The sequence below is a fragment of the Lepus europaeus genome, chromosome 5 (genome assembly GCF_033115175.1).
Source record: "Lepus europaeus isolate LE1 chromosome 5, mLepTim1.pri, whole genome shotgun sequence".
Taxonomy (NCBI): domain Eukaryota; kingdom Metazoa; phylum Chordata; class Mammalia; order Lagomorpha; family Leporidae; genus Lepus; species Lepus europaeus.
Genome location: NC_084831.1, coordinates 118,148,950 through 118,166,926, shown reverse-complemented (window position 1 = coordinate 118,166,926; position 17,977 = coordinate 118,148,950). Strand labels below are relative to the sequence as shown.

At 52.2% G+C, this 17,977-nt stretch overlaps 1 protein-coding gene across 1 annotated transcript; it reads left to right on the top strand.

Annotated features, from left to right (window-relative positions):
- Window positions 1–5,297: 5,297 nt before the first annotated feature.
- On the top strand, window positions 5,298–16,538 carry S100A10 (S100 calcium binding protein A10). The gene is made up of 3 exons (XM_062192275.1): window positions 5,298–5,407; window positions 12,570–12,722; window positions 15,643–16,538. Exons 2-3 carry the CDS (start codon window positions 12,591–12,593, stop codon window positions 15,802–15,804), a joined length of 294 nt encoding a protein of 97 aa, XP_062048259.1. The 5' UTR covers window positions 5,298–5,407; window positions 12,570–12,590; the 3' UTR covers window positions 15,805–16,538.
- Window positions 16,539–17,977: the final 1,439 nt, after the last annotated feature.

Below are 17,977 nucleotides of genomic sequence, written 5' to 3'. Positions count from 1 at the left end.
GGAATAAGATCAAAGTCAGCGAACTCTAAAGGCTTCCATAGACAGGGCAACTCATGACTAGAGCCTAGGGAGATTACTGACGCCATAAACAAGAGTGTCAAATTGTTAAATTAACAACAGGAGTCACTGTGTACTTATGTCTCATGTGGGATCTGTCCTTAATGTGTTGTCCAATGTGAAGTGATGCTATAACTAGTACTAAAACAGTATTTTTACACTTTGTGTCTCTGTGTGGGTGCAAACTGATGAAATCTTTACTTAGTATATACTGAATCGATCTTCTGTATATAAAGATAATTGAAAATGAAAAAAAAAAAGAAACCTGGTGTTAAATTGGAAATTGCATAGAAAATTAATTAATTTTTTAAAAAATATCATGTAGGATCTCTGTCTTTAATGTGCTGTACACTGTTATTTAATGCTATAACTAGTACTCCAACAGTATTTTTTCACTTTGTGTTGCTATGTGGGGGCAAACTGTTGAAATCTTTACTTAATATATACTAAACTGATCTTCTGTATATAAAGAGAATTGAAAATGAATCTTGATGTGAATGGAAGGGGAGAGGGAGCGGGAAAGGGGAGGGTTGCGGGTGGGAGGGAAGTTATGGGGGGGAAGCCATTGTAATCCATAAGCTGTACTTTGGAAATTTATACTCATAAAATAAAAGTTAAAAATAAATAAATAAAAATAAATAAACGCATGGGCGAAGATGCTTAGTCAAAAGTAGTCCTTATATATAATTTGTGCCAGTAAAAAACTACAGTCTAAGCACTCAAATAATATGGGAAAGTGCTTAGAAATTACAGTGTCTCCTAATGTAGGGTGCACATCTGGGTTCCTTCCTCTCCCCTCCTCTCCTTTCCTGAGCTGCCAGCAAAGCTTTGTGGGCACGTCTCTGGATGAGTGAGCCTCACCTGGAGCCACAAGGATGGCTAGGACTACTCACTGGGCACTGCGATGGACGGACCCAGCTTCTACAACCATGACTCAACTGCTGACAGCATGGCAGACAGGATGCTGGGCAAGGCTGCACGGGTCTCTGTGTGGAGCTGGGCACAGCCTGCTACCCGGCAGGGAACAGAGAAACTGTGCACTTGCCAGCATGGTGAGCACCTTGCCCCATGCTCAGCCTGTGAAGGGTTCTACATAAAGAGTGACACCAGGCTAAATGCCATCAGCACACCAGTGTGGTTTCTTTTTCCTTCTGATGAATTTTTTAAAATATTTATTTATTTATTTATTTGACAGACAGAGAAGGAGCTCCAATCTGCTGGTTCATTCCCAAAGCACCCAGTTGCCAGGGCTGGGCCACCCCAAAGCCAGGAGCTATGAACCCAATCCGGGTGTCCCCTGTGGGTGGCGGGATCCCAGTTACTTGAGTCATCACTGCGCTTCCCAGGGTGCACATTAGCAGGAAGCTGGAGTCAGGTATTGAACCAGGGCACTCCACACAGGATGCAGGCATCCCAACTGCCAGGCCAAATGCCTGTCCAATAGGTAATTTTATACACGAAAATTAATGCATTTGAAAGTGCTTCCAAAAATTACAGTACTCAAGAAATGCTATTCTACTCATCAGGGTTATGCTGTAACAATGTAGCCCTCAAATTCCAGGGTTCCTTCTCACCACGTAGCTAGTCCAGAGAGAATCTTCTAACTCAGGACGTGGTTTTCCTGCACACCATGGGTCAGGGACCCCCAGGTTCCTTCCAGCTGTGTCTCGTCCATCTTTGGAGCCAGAGCCTTCACAAGGGGAGCGAAATATGGAAAAATAGCCCCTTGCTACCTTGGCCTACAAGTAGACACACATTGACCAGTCACATGGTTCTACTTGAGCGCAGCAGGGGCCAGGAATGTAACCCTAGCCAACTCCCGCTCTGTGGCGCAGCCACCAGCCCAACAGAGTTAGGGACCACTGGGTACCAGGGTTTGCTGTTACGCCACTTGGAGAAGTAGGAAAAACGCCCAGTGCCGCTTCGTTAGTAGAACGATCTCTTCCGCTGTCAGCATTTTGTACACTGACATGCACCTCCGGCCTGGTGGCGAACCTGAATGCTGCTTCCTCCTCATTCCAAAGCCACACTGAATCAGGCCTCCACCCCCACTCCTCTTGATGTGGGGGGACCAGGCAGGCAGTTAGACAGATGAGCTGGAATTTCCACCACCCCTGCGGAGTAACTTCATCCCCTCACCTGTCAATCTAATACACCTGTCTTCCCAGGATGCACCTGTGTCTCATCTGGGACCAGGAAGAAGGAGACACTATGATGACCGCAAACAAGTTAAATTCCACGTGGAGGCACCATAAAAAAAAAATAAAAAAAAAAAAAAAAATCCCAGAAAGCTTCACAGATGCTGAGAATAAACCAGGTTTTTTATTCAAGTCAGGTACCACCTGCTGTGTCCAGAGACACTGATAAAGTGGGAGAGGCCCTCCTTTGCCCTCAGCAGTGCCTGGGGGTCCTTCTCCAGCTTCTCTTTCCTCATAGGCAGCTCTCTAGACCACTCATGACAGGTGCTCTCCGCCTGGGAGTGTGAATCATGTTCACTCTCTTAGATAAATCCCATTCCCACTTGTGCACTGTCTGTGAGCCTCCGCTTTGAATCCTTGCGTAAGAACCTGGGGTAAAGAGGAAGGTGCCCAGGCTCAGACCACTCGGATGGGACAGCCATTCTGTCTCTCTGCGCGTTTCCCCTTCACGTCCGGCCGCGACACCGTCTCACTAAGCCGCTCTGGCTCGGGCCCCAGCCCTTGGTGCCGTCAGCTCTCACGGTGGAAGCAGAGCTACTTCCACTGTATGCATGTGGTTAATGAGACACAATCAGAACTGCCTGCAACCCCTCTTCCTGGAGAGGAGCTACAGGCGTGGCAGGTACTTGGGGCTTTATGGACCTAACAGTAAGAAGCCGTATGAGGGGGCCTGGCTTGTGGCATAGCAGATGAAGCAGCCACCTGTAACATCCGCCAGCATCCCATATGGTTATCCAGCTCCCTGCTAATGGCCTGGGAATCCACAGGAGGATGGCCCAAGTGCTTGGGTCCCTGCACCCATGAGGGGGACCTGGAAGAAGCTCCTGGCTCCTAGCTTTGGCCTGGCCCAGCCCAGGCTGTTGCAGCCATTTGGAGCGTGAACCAGAAGATGGAAGACCTCTCTCTTTTTCTAACTCTGACTTCCAAATAAATAAACACCAGAAAGCACAGGAAGCAGCGGCAATGGGCACCTCCCCACTGCGTCCTCCGCGCTCAGTGTTTCAGAACCCAGCTCCCCTGTGCAGCTGCACCCGCCAGCGCCTCCGAGTCCGCACAGTCCTGGCGTGAGCTGCAGAAGTGAGGCCTGAACAGTGACGCGAGTGGAAAAGGAAGACTGGGTGAATGAGTAGACACTCATGCTCTTAACAAATAGCTAACGACATAAAAGCAGTGAAGATGCACTGTTATGGCACAAAACTAGAATGTTTTCATAAGCAGGGAGATCACAGTTATGTAAATATATTACATATGCATTAGAAGACGGGAAAGAAACACAGGAAAACCTTTATCTTTGGTTCATGCGTTTACAAATGATTTTATTTTCTTTCTAAAACTGCTACATTGTCCAAGCCTTCTACAATCAGATCATAAGAATTTATAGGTTGAAATGTCACAATAGCTGTTAGTTTTTAAATTTCCATCAATCGTTGCCTCTTCCAGAAATCATTCTGTGACCCGTCCGAAGGGACCTGGAAGCCGCTCCTCAACATTTAGTACTGACAGGATCCCCCGCCACTCACTAATCACACGGGATTTTAACTGGGGCTCTTTGAAGGGAGAGACTGATTTTCTTTTTTCTTAAAGATTTATTTATTTACTTACTTGAAAGGCAGAGTTAGAGAGACAGAGAGATCTTCCATCTGCTGGTTCACTCCCCCAAATGGCTGCAATGACTAGGACTGGCCAAAGCCAGGAGCCAGGAGCTTCTTCCAGGTCTCCCACATGGAGCACTTGAGCCATCTTCTGCTGCTTTCCCAGGTGCATTGGCAGGGAGCTGGATGGGAAGCGGGGCAGCTAGGACTCCAAGCAGCGTCCTTATGAGACATGAGCACTGCAGGCCTTGGTTTAATCTGCGCTACAGCGCCAACCCCAGCACTGATTCTTTAACTGCTGAATCCCCATAGCCTGGAATAGACTGAGTATTCCTAAAGGTTTGTGGACCGAATGATTAAACCAAATGAACAGGAGTATACAAACTTAGTCATTCTCATTCCAAATTCGGGGACTGGTGGCTGTGACCTGGGGCCTGGGGAGCAGCATTCGGGAGCATCTTGCTGAGCTGCCCATGAGGAGTCAGCACCAAGGTTGCCGGAACACAGGGGCAGTGAGGACTCCAAACCAAGCTGGGTGTTTCTGACAGCAGCCAAGATGAGTCACGTGGTGGTGCTTGGAGGATTCCCCGAGCTGCTTCATTCCTCTCAGATCACTCACTCCTCCCAGAACTTCCCCTGGGAACAAAGGAAAACCCCAGGATTTGGGACCAAGTTCTTTTCCACCAACAGCTGCCAGTAGTTAGCATGGAACCCTAAGGAATAATTAAAATAAGTGGGGGTCACTGCTAGGAAACACTTAGGTTTGCTCTAAATTCTTTCTAGAAATTTCTCCTGAAGGACTTTCAGGCCCAAGCAAGCCCAATCAAGCAGCAAAAAGGAGGCTTGGAAACTTAGATGGTTAGCAATACCAACCACAACCGAAACCCCACTGTCCAACAAGCGAAGCCACACACCAGGAGGGGCGAGTGAACCCCGCCCTTGTTCAACAACAGGGATCAGCAGCCTCTGCAGCAGTTAAGCCAAACAGCACCCGCGGGCGGGCGGGCGCCGGAGACTCCGGGCCTGATCAGACCGGCCAGGGCCGAGTGCCGTCAGCTACAGCACTGCCTGCGCTCCTGGCTGCAGCAATTCCCAGACCCGCAGGTTCCCTCCGCTGCGGAGCCAGCGTGCCAGGGACTGCAGGCTCTGACTTCCACTCACCGCCTTCTAAACTCAAACCCGAAAGGAAGGGCAGGGCCCAGGGCGGGGATGTCCTGCAACACTCCAGAGTAGGCGCATTCCTACTGCAAGGTTCACGCCAGGGCCCTCGCTCACTGGGGGTTAGGGAGGCCGCGGCGAGGCGCGCCGCAGACCGAGCAGAGGCGTGTGTGCGCCGCGGGTGTGAGTGTGCACCCTGCGGGTGTGTCGGGAGGTGGGACGGGGGGCAGGAAGAGGAGGAGGAGACACCGACCGCCAGCCCAGGCTCCTCCCGCTCGCGCGCGGGCCCCGCGCCTCCGCCCTCCCGGCGCCCGGCCCACGTACAAAGGCGCCTAGCCCGCGGCTCCCCTCACCGCCCGCGATCCAGCTCGCCCAGCGTCCCCGCCGCGGCTCCCGGCCCAGGTGAGTCCCGCTCGGCGCCGCGCTCCCGCCCCTCCCGGGCCGTCGCCAGCCCGGATGTGGCCCCCAGGGGAGCCCCCCAGGTGGCGGCGCGGGGAGTCCGGGCACGATGGGGGGGCCCGCGCTGGGGATCCGCTTCTCCGCGCTCGGCTGCGCGCCACACCCAGGCGAGGGTGTGGGCGCGGGAGGAGGGGTGCTTGCGCTTTACCTCGGGAGCTCGGTGTTGGGGCTCCCGGACCTCCGACCTCCTCCCTTCTGTGTCCCGCTCTCTGCTCCCACTTTCCCTGCTTTCCCACTAGTCTCCCGAGTTATCCCAACTCCGCTTCTCGCCCCTTGTCCTGGCGGGCGAGTGTCGCGGTGTGGGTGTCGGCCGCGGGCTGAGCTCCGTCCCGCTGTGCGGGGCCTCCTCTCGGCGGGCTGGGCAGCTGGAGGATTCCCTTCCTGAGGGAAACCCTTCCCCGCCCCTCGCCTGCCCAGATGCTGCGGCCGGCCTTCCTGTTTGCCAGCCCGACGGCAAGGGTTGTCCTGCGGAGAGAACAGGGACCTCTGCTTCCCTGATAAATCAGTGTTGCTGGGGGTTGGAACGGGGAGGCTGGGCAGGCACGCGGCAGACTGCGTGAAGAGTTCCCTTCTTGCTATCTTAATTAGATAGGTGGACCCAGAAAGAGACGGGGAGAGGGGAAGAGCAGGCTGTCCCACTCCCAGATTAATTTGGCCGCAGGTGGTGGACAGACAGACGTGCCGTTGGTACCTGGCTCAGAGCCACGGCGCTTCTTCCAGCTCCGAGTACTGCGCTAGCCAGCCTCGGTCGCGCTCTGCCAAACGGAAACCAGAGACTCCGCCGAGCTGGGTGAAGGGTGGTGCGGCCCCAGCCTGGCTCCGCAGAGCCCCAGACCCGCTCTGGAATACAGGAAACCCACCCACCCCCGTCCACCACCACCCCTCCCAGGGGAGCGGAAGCGCTCTGCAGGGTGGGGACGGCGCAGCGGGCTCCAGGCAGGATTCTCCTTGGGCACCGAGCCCCGTGACTCAGCGGTGAGACCATGTGGGTGTGGCCCTGCCCTTGCGGATGCTGTCTGCCGATGGTTTGGGCAGAGCACTCCCTGAAGAAGAGGGAACTGTGCCATCGTGGAGGGCATTTTCCAAAAGGAAGTGAGTCAGTCACTACTGGTCTGGAGGAGGGGGTTCTTGACTAAACACACGGGGAGGGCAGTAATTAGATGGGCAGGGCCACCTGCAGCCGGCTGCTGGGTCACCCAGCGGTGGTTGGCCCAATGCCGCCAGGCGACCCGCCTCTGCTTTCCCTGGGCGGCAGCTACTCGCATTAAGAGGTTTGCAGTTGTCCCAGGATTTTTGCCCTTGAAGCCTGAGTTTCAGCCTCCAGGAGTGGATATTTCTATGTGGCACGTCAGGTGAAGCCAGCCAAAGGCAAATACCGCGTTGGTGATCTTTGCCTTCAAATTGCAAAAGATAATGCCAGGGGTTGGGGCAGGCCTTGAGTTCACAGAACTCGCCTGAAATTTCCGCATCAGCCCTGCCCCACAGGCTGCTATCTGGCGTCTGTGTGAGTGGCGTGTGTGTTCCTGGCAGCCAGAGGGTAGTCTCTTTGTGGAGGTCCTCCACCCACCCGTGAGTGTCTTACTTCAGAGCCTCTGGAGTTCTTGGTCCACTGGGCATACAGCCCTTGTTGGATGCTCTCCTGTTTTCCCCTGCATCCATGAGAACCCCTGTTCCTCCCATGGCCAGCCTCTGACAGCCACCCTGGTGAGGTCAGGCCTTGGGCTGGGTGGAGCTGAGGCTGGGTGCTCGCCTCCTTCCCACTGACAGATCCAACAAATGCGACTTTTGTAGAGACTGCCCCATTGCTATGTCCTTGGACAAAGTCCCTTCTTTTAAAGCATACAGTTGAGGGAAACAACGGAATTCTTTCAGGGTTGTGATGTATGAAGTGTGCAGGGAAAGCTGGGCTCAAATTTTAGGATCTTTCTTAAATTTCTCGTTTTCCTGGAGACTCAACAATTTGGAAATATCACACCAAAAGCTAAAGGAAAGAATGTACTTATTTTTAACAATTCTCAGCACTTCCTATATCCCTTTGCTAAATAATTACCACCTACCTACCCACACACACACACAAAGGATTTTTTAAGATTTATCTACTTATGTATTTGAAAGGCAGAATGACAGGGAGAGAGGGAGAGAACCAGAGAGAGAGTCCATCCACAGGTTCACTCCTCAAACACTTGTAATAGCCAGGGCTTGGCCAGGCTGAAGCCAGGAGCCAGGAATTCCATCAGGGTTTCTCACATGGGTGGCACAGGCCCAAGTACCTCAGCCATCATCCACTGCCTGCCAAGCCCATTAGCAGGAAGCTGGATCAGAAGCAGAGTAGCCAGGACTCAGATATGGGATGGGGGTATGCCAAACAGTAGCCCACCCCTCACCAAAGGATGTAATAGCAGTTTGCACAACAGCTGTTGTGGGCTGATCGAGGCTGGTGCCTGGCGATTCTTCAAGGAAAAATGGATGTACTTGGTTGGGTTAGAGGAGATTTCTCAGTTCTTTCCTCCGTGGACGTGCATCTGAAACTTTGCTTGGCTGCCCCGCTCTTCAGAGGGCAGGTTTCACAGAGTGAGAGGTGGCGGAGGCAGCCGGGGTCTGGATCCATCGCCTTCACTCATTTTTTCCTGAATTCTCTTTAGGATTCAAATTCAACACTGCCTTCTGGGTTCAGCTGAATCCCCGAAGGGAAGGGAAGGGAAGGAAAGCGCACAGGCTCTGGGACAGCAGCGTGTGCTGGGCTGACATCTTGCCAGCTGTATTCTGGGTGGGCTGTGAGAACACTGCCGTGTGGATGAGATGCAGAGGGCCAGGCCACTTGAGGCTCTTTAGAAGAGTCCTCTTGGAAAAGACACCTGCATCCAGGCTGAGGGCCAGAGCAAACATTTGGGATCACTCTGGAGCAGACACTTTGCTAAGGAGGCCTCCTGCCTCTCTGCTACGGCTGGATGACCGAAATTGCATGATGCTCAATTGCATTCTTGCTTATTGAGCAGGCTCTATGAGGGCTGGCCCTGGCAATAGAGACCCCACTCAAGGAGCCCACAATGGAGTGAGGGAAAGACACAGAAACACAAATAACTAGAATTCAGGAGATCTCTTTACATAGTATTCCTTTAGCTGGTGAACTCAAAGGCTAGCAGAGGCGGTGGGTTCCCACTTGCTCACCACCATTGCCAAGGCTTGCAAAGTACGCTCTCAGTGTAGGAGAACCCAGAATGGAAAATTGAGTTCCTACCACAAGAACTAAATTTAGGGAGTCCTGAATTGTTTTCTGTAGAGAAAATTACCCAGAGAGAGACTGGACTTGCCCGCGGCCCCTGGAAGACCTGTTTCCCAGGCAGACAAGGGCACTGACGCGCGTACTGGCATCAGAATGAAAATGAAGGAAGCCAGGGTGGGCGGCGCACGCATCGCGTCCCCACCGCTGAGAGGGCAGCGCTAGCGAGAGAAGCCTGAAGCTGCAGAGGGGATGAATGAGAACAGCCAGCCTGCGAGAAGGAGGGGAGCCTTGGCAGAGTCTGGCCGGACCTGTTTGGCAGGACACGAATTTTTTTTTCTTTGCGAAAGGAATGTGCTCTGCTCTGTATTCTGCTGTTCACAGGCAAGCCCGTTTGGGGCCCTGTTGTTGGCCCCGCATTCCTGTCCTCCTGCTGAACTCTGATCTGCGAGGTTTTCCTCCAGGCCTTGGAGGTCACACCTGCCCCTCAGCCACCGCCAGGGGCATTGTTGGATTCATCCATTCGAGTAACAGTTATGTAGTGGTCGACGACAGGCCAGCAGTTGAAGGCCCCTGAGTGGTTCAGGGACGGGCGCAGGTTGCTGGGGGGCGGGGGCGCGGAGAGGACGCAGCGGGCTCAGCCGCAGCCCAGGACCCTCCCACCGAAGTGTGTCCAGCCAGGGGGAGCAGGAGCGGGAAATGGCAGCTTTGAGTTCCCCAGGAACTCCGGCTTCAGGAGCCAGTCGTCAGTGCCGCAGTCCGCCCTGCCCCCCGCGGGACAAGCCCCGCCCCAGAAGGGAGAGCAAGCTCCGCCCCGGAGAGTGGGCAAGCCCGGGCCCAGAAGGGCGACCGCTGCACCTGGAGAAGAACCACGTGACCCCGCCTCTAGCCCAGAGCACAGGGTTGCAATCGCAGCCTTCCCCCTCCTCCTCTGTCTTTATTTAAAACCAGCGTGCAGAGTTCCTTGCTTATCGCCGGTCATTGCCCTCGGGGAGGACGTTTCAGGTCTTTAAGACTGTCTTCACCTGCTGGCCAGCCCCCGCCCTGCGTTCTCCCGCGCTGGAAGTCAGCTGCCCCCACCTCCCACACCCTTCCCTCCTCGCCACCTCCCCCACTTCGCTGGATAACGCAGCTGGGGTGAGCGGAGCGCAGGAGGACTCAGAGGGGCGGGGTGCTACTTCGGAGAGGAAAGAACGCCCCAGCACTTCATCAGTGTGGGCAAAGCGCGGGGTGGGACTGGAGGAACCTGGGGCCTGAGTGCTCGCACGGGTAGGGCGGAGCGACCTCGCTGTCTTGCAGGACATTGTCCACAGCGGGTTGGGACTTACCAGGACAAGAGTACTGCAAAACGCTCATGGAGAATGAAATTAGAAGGCAGGTTTAGGGGCAGGTGTTTGACCTGTGCGCCGTATCAGAGTGTCTGGGGTACATACCAGGCTCCAGCTCCTGATTCCAGCTTTCTGCCAACATAGACCCTGGGAAGCAGCTCAAGTACATGGGTCCCTGCCACCCACGTGGGACACCTGGATTGAATTCTCAGCTCCCAGCTTCAGGCTGGCCCAGCCAGCTGTTGCGGGCATTTTGAGGAGTGAACCAGCGTATGAGAACTAACTCAAAATGGTGCTCTCTCTCTCATGCACGCTATCTCTCTCATGTAAATTTATTAAAATTTATTTAAGAAGTAAAAGTTAATTCTGGTGCAAAATATTTTGAAACTGTGCATACGGGGAGTCTTGAGAAAACTCATGACAAGTGTATTATGCAGAACTATGCATGGATTTCATCCTATTTCCTGTTGTAGGGGATCCTTGTCCTGTTCTGTTCCCCATCTGGCTTCCCTGGCCGCACAGTGCACTTTCCTTCTGCTCTGTGCTGTAAAGAAAGTGAATGAGGTGACCCCACCCAGGACCAGTTGGTGGCATCTCTGGGAATAGGTCATGAAGTGACCTGCTGCTCTGAGCTTGGGCACAGGTATTTTTAAACCTCTGTGGTGTCTGATTCTTTTCCAGAGTTATTTAAGAACTGGGGTGGGACCCCAGTCCTTCTCCCATAGACGTCTCAGTTCACTTCTCTTAAGTTGCCCAGCTTCAGAGCCAGTCTGGGCAAGGCAGACTCCGCGTAAGCCCATGGCCATCTGAAACCCATATGGGGAGCAGGGGATGAGCCAGATCCAACAATGTAAGAGAGAGACAAGGGTGTGGTTGCCCTAAAATTCATTTCACAGCAGACCTTGGAGCGACTGTTTGCAGTTCTCTCCAAGAGAACTGCCTTCCAGATGAATCATGACCGGTTCTGGTTCCTAGCAGCCTCTCGAGCAGCGTTCTTTGGCATGCTGGCTCCCATACGCAGGGAGTAGAATTTACAGTTCTTAAGAGAGTTTGCTGAGTTCTCGTATTCACCAACCCCACCTTCTCCTCTGTAAAAGATAGCACTTGGGGTCTGTGTCGAGCAGGTGACTGTCGGGAACAGGACCCAGACCAAGACATTCCTCAGCAGGGGCAGCTGCCAGCCTCTCCATCAACTGCTCTCAAAACCTAGTCTTGTGGGGTGTGTCTGTGTGTGTGTGTGTATTATAATCCTCATTCAGGTTCACTTCTTTTCTAATAGTGCTCTTAGGTGAGAGCAGCCAAAGCGCTTTGCCCAAAGCATTCCTCCAATTAAACCAAAATTCAGTGAGTGCCTGTAAGTACCAGGTACTGGGTCTTAATGAGACGTTTGCCCCCAGCTCCTCATAGCTGAAACTAGTGATCTGGCATGTTTCCTTTCCTCTCTTATTAAACTCTTAGTGAGAGAAAGCTCTCGTTCTCCCACCACACCCCAGACTATGAAAGCAGATCTTCTGTGCACTGTTACCAAAAACACATCAGGCCACCAAAGGAGTCAGGATACACTGTAACCTGTCCCTTCTCAAGTGAACTAGATCCTGGACTTCCGGTTGCACAACTGCATTTTCCTGCCTAGTTGCAGGTGTCTACTGCAATGAGCAAGTTCAGAACTTCAGAAAAGAAAACATACTTAGCAGAAAAACTCATTTGTAAGCAGATTTCTAAACCATAGAATCAAACTGAACCAAATTACCAAGTTAAGCCTGGAGGGTTGAAGTTTTCATATTAACCATTCTTGACTGCATGGCTTGTTGGTATTCAGCCATATCCAATAATCTCATTTATCAGCAACAAGGGAAATGATGAAATAGCTGTTCTTTCCGTAAGTGCCTTATCAGTTGAAAGAGAGACACTCATCTTGCTTTTCTAAATGATGAGCGTTTTTATGCTTGATTAGATGACTCGTGCAGGTAAGGAGGCAAATCTCTCACTCGGAGCACCAGTGCTGAAGTGCCTACCTCCACCTGAGAGACCGCAAACCTGGGGTGAACTGTGCTGAGTGCCATTGAGGTTTTGTTTTGTTTTTTGTTTTTTGTTTTTTTTTTTTTTTTGACAGGCAGAGTTAGTGAGAAAGAGAGACAGAGAGAAAGGTCTTCCTTCCGTTGGTTCACCCCCCAAGTGGCCGCTACGGCTGGGGCACCACGCTGATCCAAAGCCAGGAGCCAGGTGCTTATCATGGTCTCCCATGCGGGTGCAGGGCCCAAGCACTTGGGCCATCCTCCACTGCCTTCCCGGGGCCACAGCAGAGAGCTGGACCAGAAGAGGAGCAACCGGGACAGAATCCGGTGCCCCGACCAGGACTAGAACCCCGGGGTGCCGGCGCCGCAGGTGGAGGATTAGCCTAGTGAGCTGTGGGTGCTGGCCGTGAGCCATTGAGTTTTACAGCCAGCAAGGAGCAAGCGGGTGATCTAATCTCCCTCCCGCCAGTTATCCTCCACAGACTGGCAGTACCTGTGGCTTGAGTGTGGACGTAAATCCTTTCATTTCACACCCTTACCAGGTTCCAACAGACCTCGCCAAGATGCCATCTCAGATGGAGCACGCCATGGAAACCATGATGTTTACATTTCACAAATTTGCTGGCGATAAAGGCTACTTAACGAAGGAAGACCTGCGCGTCCTCATGGAAAAGGAGTTCCCTGGATTTTTGGAAGTAAGTCTGGAAAGGTGCAGAGAGAAGCAGCCATAAAAACCAGCACGTCCAGTGCTGGTTCCACTTCCTCCCTCTCTCCGTCCCTTCCCTGTCAGAGTCACTCCTGGAAAGGCATTTGCATTGATCTGGTTACTGAACAGCATCCAGGGCCCCTGTGTCAGGTACTCAAGGGGAAGCAGAAAGTGAAGAAGTTTCAGCCCCTTCCTGTGAGGAGCTTACAGTCGGCAGGTGGAGGAAGGCCACGCACAAAGGACCCCGGGTTCTATCTGAGTGATCCACATCCCTGAGTCCACGTGGGGGACAGAGCTGGGGGAGGCAGGGGTTCACAAGAGTAATCAACCAGGGGTGGCCACTCTCAGGTCTAGAAACCTGGCCTTGGAAGTACTACACCCTGGTCACATTCCATTTTGAGCAACCTGAATCCCCCTTAGAAAATCCCTTCACACCAAAGGATTTTCTTCTTCCCACAAAGGAATGGTGTCAAGTCATCTGCTGAATAAGAGCCGCATGTCACTCCAGAAATAACTGCTTTTCACATTGAAAATACTGGTGCACGCAGGAGCACGGGTTGAGTTCATGACAGACTGAGGGACCCCTGGAGACGAGAAGACTCTGCCCGCAGCACAGACGTGTCACCTGCAGGTGCACGAGGCACAGTTGTCCTTTGAGGTTGTAGGCCCTCGACAGCTGGTTGTTGACATCAGATCAGCCAGGGCGGAGCATTGCTGGACAACGTAGGAGATTGAAATGCAAGCCCTGCTTTCCCTGCTACAATCGCAGTCACTTAGAGGGCTGTGGCAGTGCTGGGAGTTGAATAATGCATGAGCCCCTGAGGGTGAGCGGCAGTACGCTCAAAGACTGGGTCGTGTGCCTGGTAAATATCGCCTCAGCCAAGTCCTTGACTCCTGTGTCAGCACACGGTGGGGGGTTGTAGTACCCTGACTGCAACTTCCCTATCATCAGTATCCGTTAACTAAGCAGCTGTCAACAGCCTAACCAGGTCTCAGCTGCAGTTACCATGGTGCTATCCCAGAATGAGCTGGACCAGGCCAGGAGTCAGTGGGGCTTGCTCTGCCCCGACTAGCGTGGGCGGCTTGCTTCAGCTCTCTGGAGCTCAGTGCCCCGCTCTGTCAAACGAGAGGGCTGGACGTGATGGTCGGCGAGGCTGCCTTTACTTCCTGTGACCCCCTCCAGGCAAGCAGCAAATGCAAGGACAAACCGTGCTGCTTGTAAGACTGCCTGTCACACAAACAAAGGCATTCGGGGTGTACCGCACACTCGTCTAGCGTGTTGTTGCAGAAATTAGAAGCCAGGATGAGTGCCCCCATCGCAACAGTCCCCTCCTTCCTCATGGGCTTTGTGGCGTGAAGAACAGAGATATATGTAGCACGGAGCCCTGGGCGTGGCGGGGTGCTTTATTCCTGGCACAGGCTCATAACTGCAGGCACATCTTTGTTTCTAAAGTCGATCTCTCACTCATTCTGACCACAGCCAGGAAGCCGGGGGCGAGGCCAGAATTAGCTGACACCGCACCCCCCCACCCCCACCCCCGAGCAGCCCTCAGGGGCTTTCGTTGACTGGGTGGAGTGGGAGTTTGTCCTTGTGCAGGAGACGCTGCTGCTCTCCAGGAAGGGCTTCTGAGTGTGACTTAGAAATATCCTGCACCCTTGAAACCCTGAGTGTCACTTCCCTCACTCACCTTGGAGGGAACTTCAAAAACCTCGTGGATAATGCAATTAACTCACGGTGCAAAAACTTCTGAAAACCATGCATAGTCGATTTCTTACTTTGTATTTTCTGGGAACTTTTTGAAATGCCCTCGTGCATAGTCGCTGGAACGCATTAAGTACTTCCCCCGAGTCCTTTAACAACCCCTGACAGGCCTGCTTCCCTCTCAGGGTCACGGTCTGGACCCTGTAGGACCAACTACGTCCCCTATCTAACGAGCATCCTGGCAGAAAGGAGTGATCCAGCCAATGCCCATGAAGCAAGGGGGGCGCCACCAGCTCGTCTCTGCCCCTCACATCCACACCAGGCATTGGGAGTCACGGGAGTTTTGGACTCCACCACACACGTGCCTTTCGAAGCTGGCCCAGTGCACAACATCAAGCAGAGAGGGTAGGATGGCAGGGCCTTCACCACCTCAAAGGGTGGGGAGGGTCCTAGCAAGACTCCGTCCCATCTCAACTTATAGTGATGCCCAAAGACCCAGTAAGCGGTGTGATGCTGGCTTGGTCTCACTGGCTTGGCATCAGCTGTACTAAGAAGAAAGTAGAGCTGTCTGTCTAATTTCACCCAAACTACAATGCCCCGTGGCATCATGAACTCCTCCTTAAAGTCCATAGGACAATGATCTGGAACATACTCCTTAACTAAGCCTGTGAGATCTGTGAGCATTTCCTTTGTGAAGGCTGACCATGCTACAGGAATACAGGTTTATTAAGAGAACGTAAGTTTAAACATAAAACGAGAGGTTTAGGTGGGTGTCAGACTCTAATTACGAACTTATTAAAATGCTCTCTCGAAGCCAAAAAATAAAAATATAAAAAAACGTGTTTACACAACCTCCAGAGGTTGCTTAGCACCTGCTGAGGCGGAGGCAGGGAATGTCCAGCCCGCAGGGCATATAAGGCCCACAAAATCGTTTGTCCTGGCCTTGCCAAGGCAACCTCAGGCGGAACTAGAAATTGAATAAATCTATAGCAGCCTAATTAAGGCCATAATCTTGTATAGCTCATGTATAATGTTATAAATATCCAAATGGCCCTTGACAGAATAAAGGTTCCCCACCCCTGACTAAGACAAGAGCCCACATAACAGAGATTGTCTGTGTGGTCGTCAGCAGTGCGAATCAAGTGAGCTCCTTGCTGCGGCCATCCACTGATATGTCTTGCCTTTTTTTTTTTTTTTCTTTCCTCAGAATCAAAAAGACCCCCTGGCTGTGGACAAAATAATGAAGGACCTAGACCAGTGCCGAGACGGCAAAGTGGGGTTCCAGAGCTTCTTCTCCCTCATTGCGGGCCTCACCATTGCGTGCAATGACTATTTTGTAGTGCACATGAAGCAGAAGGGAAAGAAGTAAGCAGCCTGGAGCGACGCCCCCTGCCCCGACTACAGTCCTCCCAGAGGGTCCCTTGAAGAGCCCGCCCCACAGCGACCCCTCCTACAAGGATTCCGTGAGCAGAGCGGGACCCTTAGAAAATGCCCAAGTGCAAACCAACTCCCATTTGACAGAGAAAGAAAAGTTAATCAAATGCCAGATAAGCTTCTGAGTTTTGTATTGTTTGCATCCTCTTACCCTCAATAAATAAAATTCTTTTTTTTAGTGCTACACTTGAGATAGAATATCTTTTGCTTCTTCAGAAATGCTTGTTCCTGCTTCCTGGGTCCTTGGGCAGCCAACACACAGCCACGCGCGCGCTTGCCACAGAAGTGGTAAAATGGAAGGGTTAGGAGGAGGCTCTGTGAGAATATAGTCTGCTTACATAATGCCCAGGCGTGGTCTGACGCAGTTAGCTTTTCCAGCCTGAGATGTGTGAACCCATTTTTCAGGGCAGAGTTTCTCCAAAACTCAGTCCAGAAGAGAACCGGTCCAAGGTAACCGCATCACCAGCACCTCTGGATGTCGGGAAATGTGCTGGGCACGACTTACACTTGGAAGAGTCGTCTTTTTGTTGCAGATGAAGTGCCGGTGCTGGAGCCTTCGTGAGATAAATGTTCTCTGTGCTTTTCTACCCCTGTTGCAAGCTTTAGCATACATGCGTTACATGCTGATTGCTCATGGATTTCCATGTTTTTTGCACTAAAATAAACATACCTTTTAACTCCATTTTCCATGAGCTTTTTAAAGTACCCTCTTGCAAATTCTGTGAATTGGCACATGAAATCATTCCAGTTAAAAAGGTCAACGAAGATGGAAACTTCATGTTTGCACACATCAGTATAACCGGGGAAGTTTTCCATATAACTCTGGGGAAAGCGCACTGTGAGGTCATTTACTGTTAAAAGAGTGCAAGACAGAAAAGGATACTTCAAAATGCCTTGGGGAGGGCCAGGTGTTTTGTGTGGTGGTTAAGAAGCCATTTGGGCCAGCACCGTGGCTCAATAGGCTAATCCTCCGCATAGCAGCCCTGGCACACCGGGTTCTAGTCCCGGTCGGGGCACCGGATTCTGTCCTGGTTGCCCCTCTGTCCCGGTTGCCCCTCTTCCAGGCCAGCTCTCTGCTATGGCCCGGGAAAGCAGTGGAGGATGGCCCAAGTGCTTGGGCCCTGCACCCCACGGGAGATCAGGATAAGCACCTGGCTCCTGCCTTCGGATCAGTGCGGTGCGCGGGCCGTAGCGCACCGGCCGCGGCAGCCATTGGAGGGTGAACCAATGGCAAAGGAAGACCTTTCTCTCTGTCTCTCTCACTGTCCACTCTGCCTGTCAAAAAAAAAAAAGAAGAAGAAGAAGAAGAAGCCATTTGGAACACCTGCATCTCACTGAAGTGTCTGGGTTCGAGTCCCAGCTCTGCTCCCAGTGCCAGTTCCTGCTAATTTGTACCCTGCGAGGCAGCAGGTGGTGGCTCCAGGACTTGGGTTCCTGCCACTCAACAAGCGAACTGATTTCCTAGTTCCTGGCATTTGGGGAATGAACCAGCAGATGTGAGCACTCTCTCTCTCTCCCTTTCTCTGCCTCTCAAATAAATTTTAAAAACTTTAAAAAAAATAAAAAAGCGCTTTGGGGAAAAGAACTCTGTGATAGCAAAGTCAAGGATGAAATTCTGACCTTTGTATTTAGTCATAGTCAGCAAATGGACATGGTAAGATAAATCCTATCAGAGGATAATAGCAATCTTACAAATGGATTTATTACATGAATATTTAATGAAGGAGGGGAGTTGACGTAACTAAAGACTGACAATTCATGCTATAGAGATGGGCCACCAGGGGAACGGCTGGTTCAGAAAGCTGCCTGCTGACCTGGGAGGTCATTGCTACTGCCAGCAGTTCCATAACCATACAAACGATGATGCTATCTACACGAGCAAATCAGATCCCCGTGGCCTGCCTCTTCCCTCACGGCTTGGTCTCTGCATCCAGCTTTCAAGGCAGGGCATCTGGCAAAACCTGGATGACATCAAAACCTGGATGCCAGGGAGCCTAGGAAATAAAATGTTGCATTTTCCAGGGCCAGCGCTGTGGCATAGCAGGTAAAGCCACCACCTGCAGTGCTGGCATTCCATATGGGCACCGGTTCAAGTCCCAGCTGCTCCA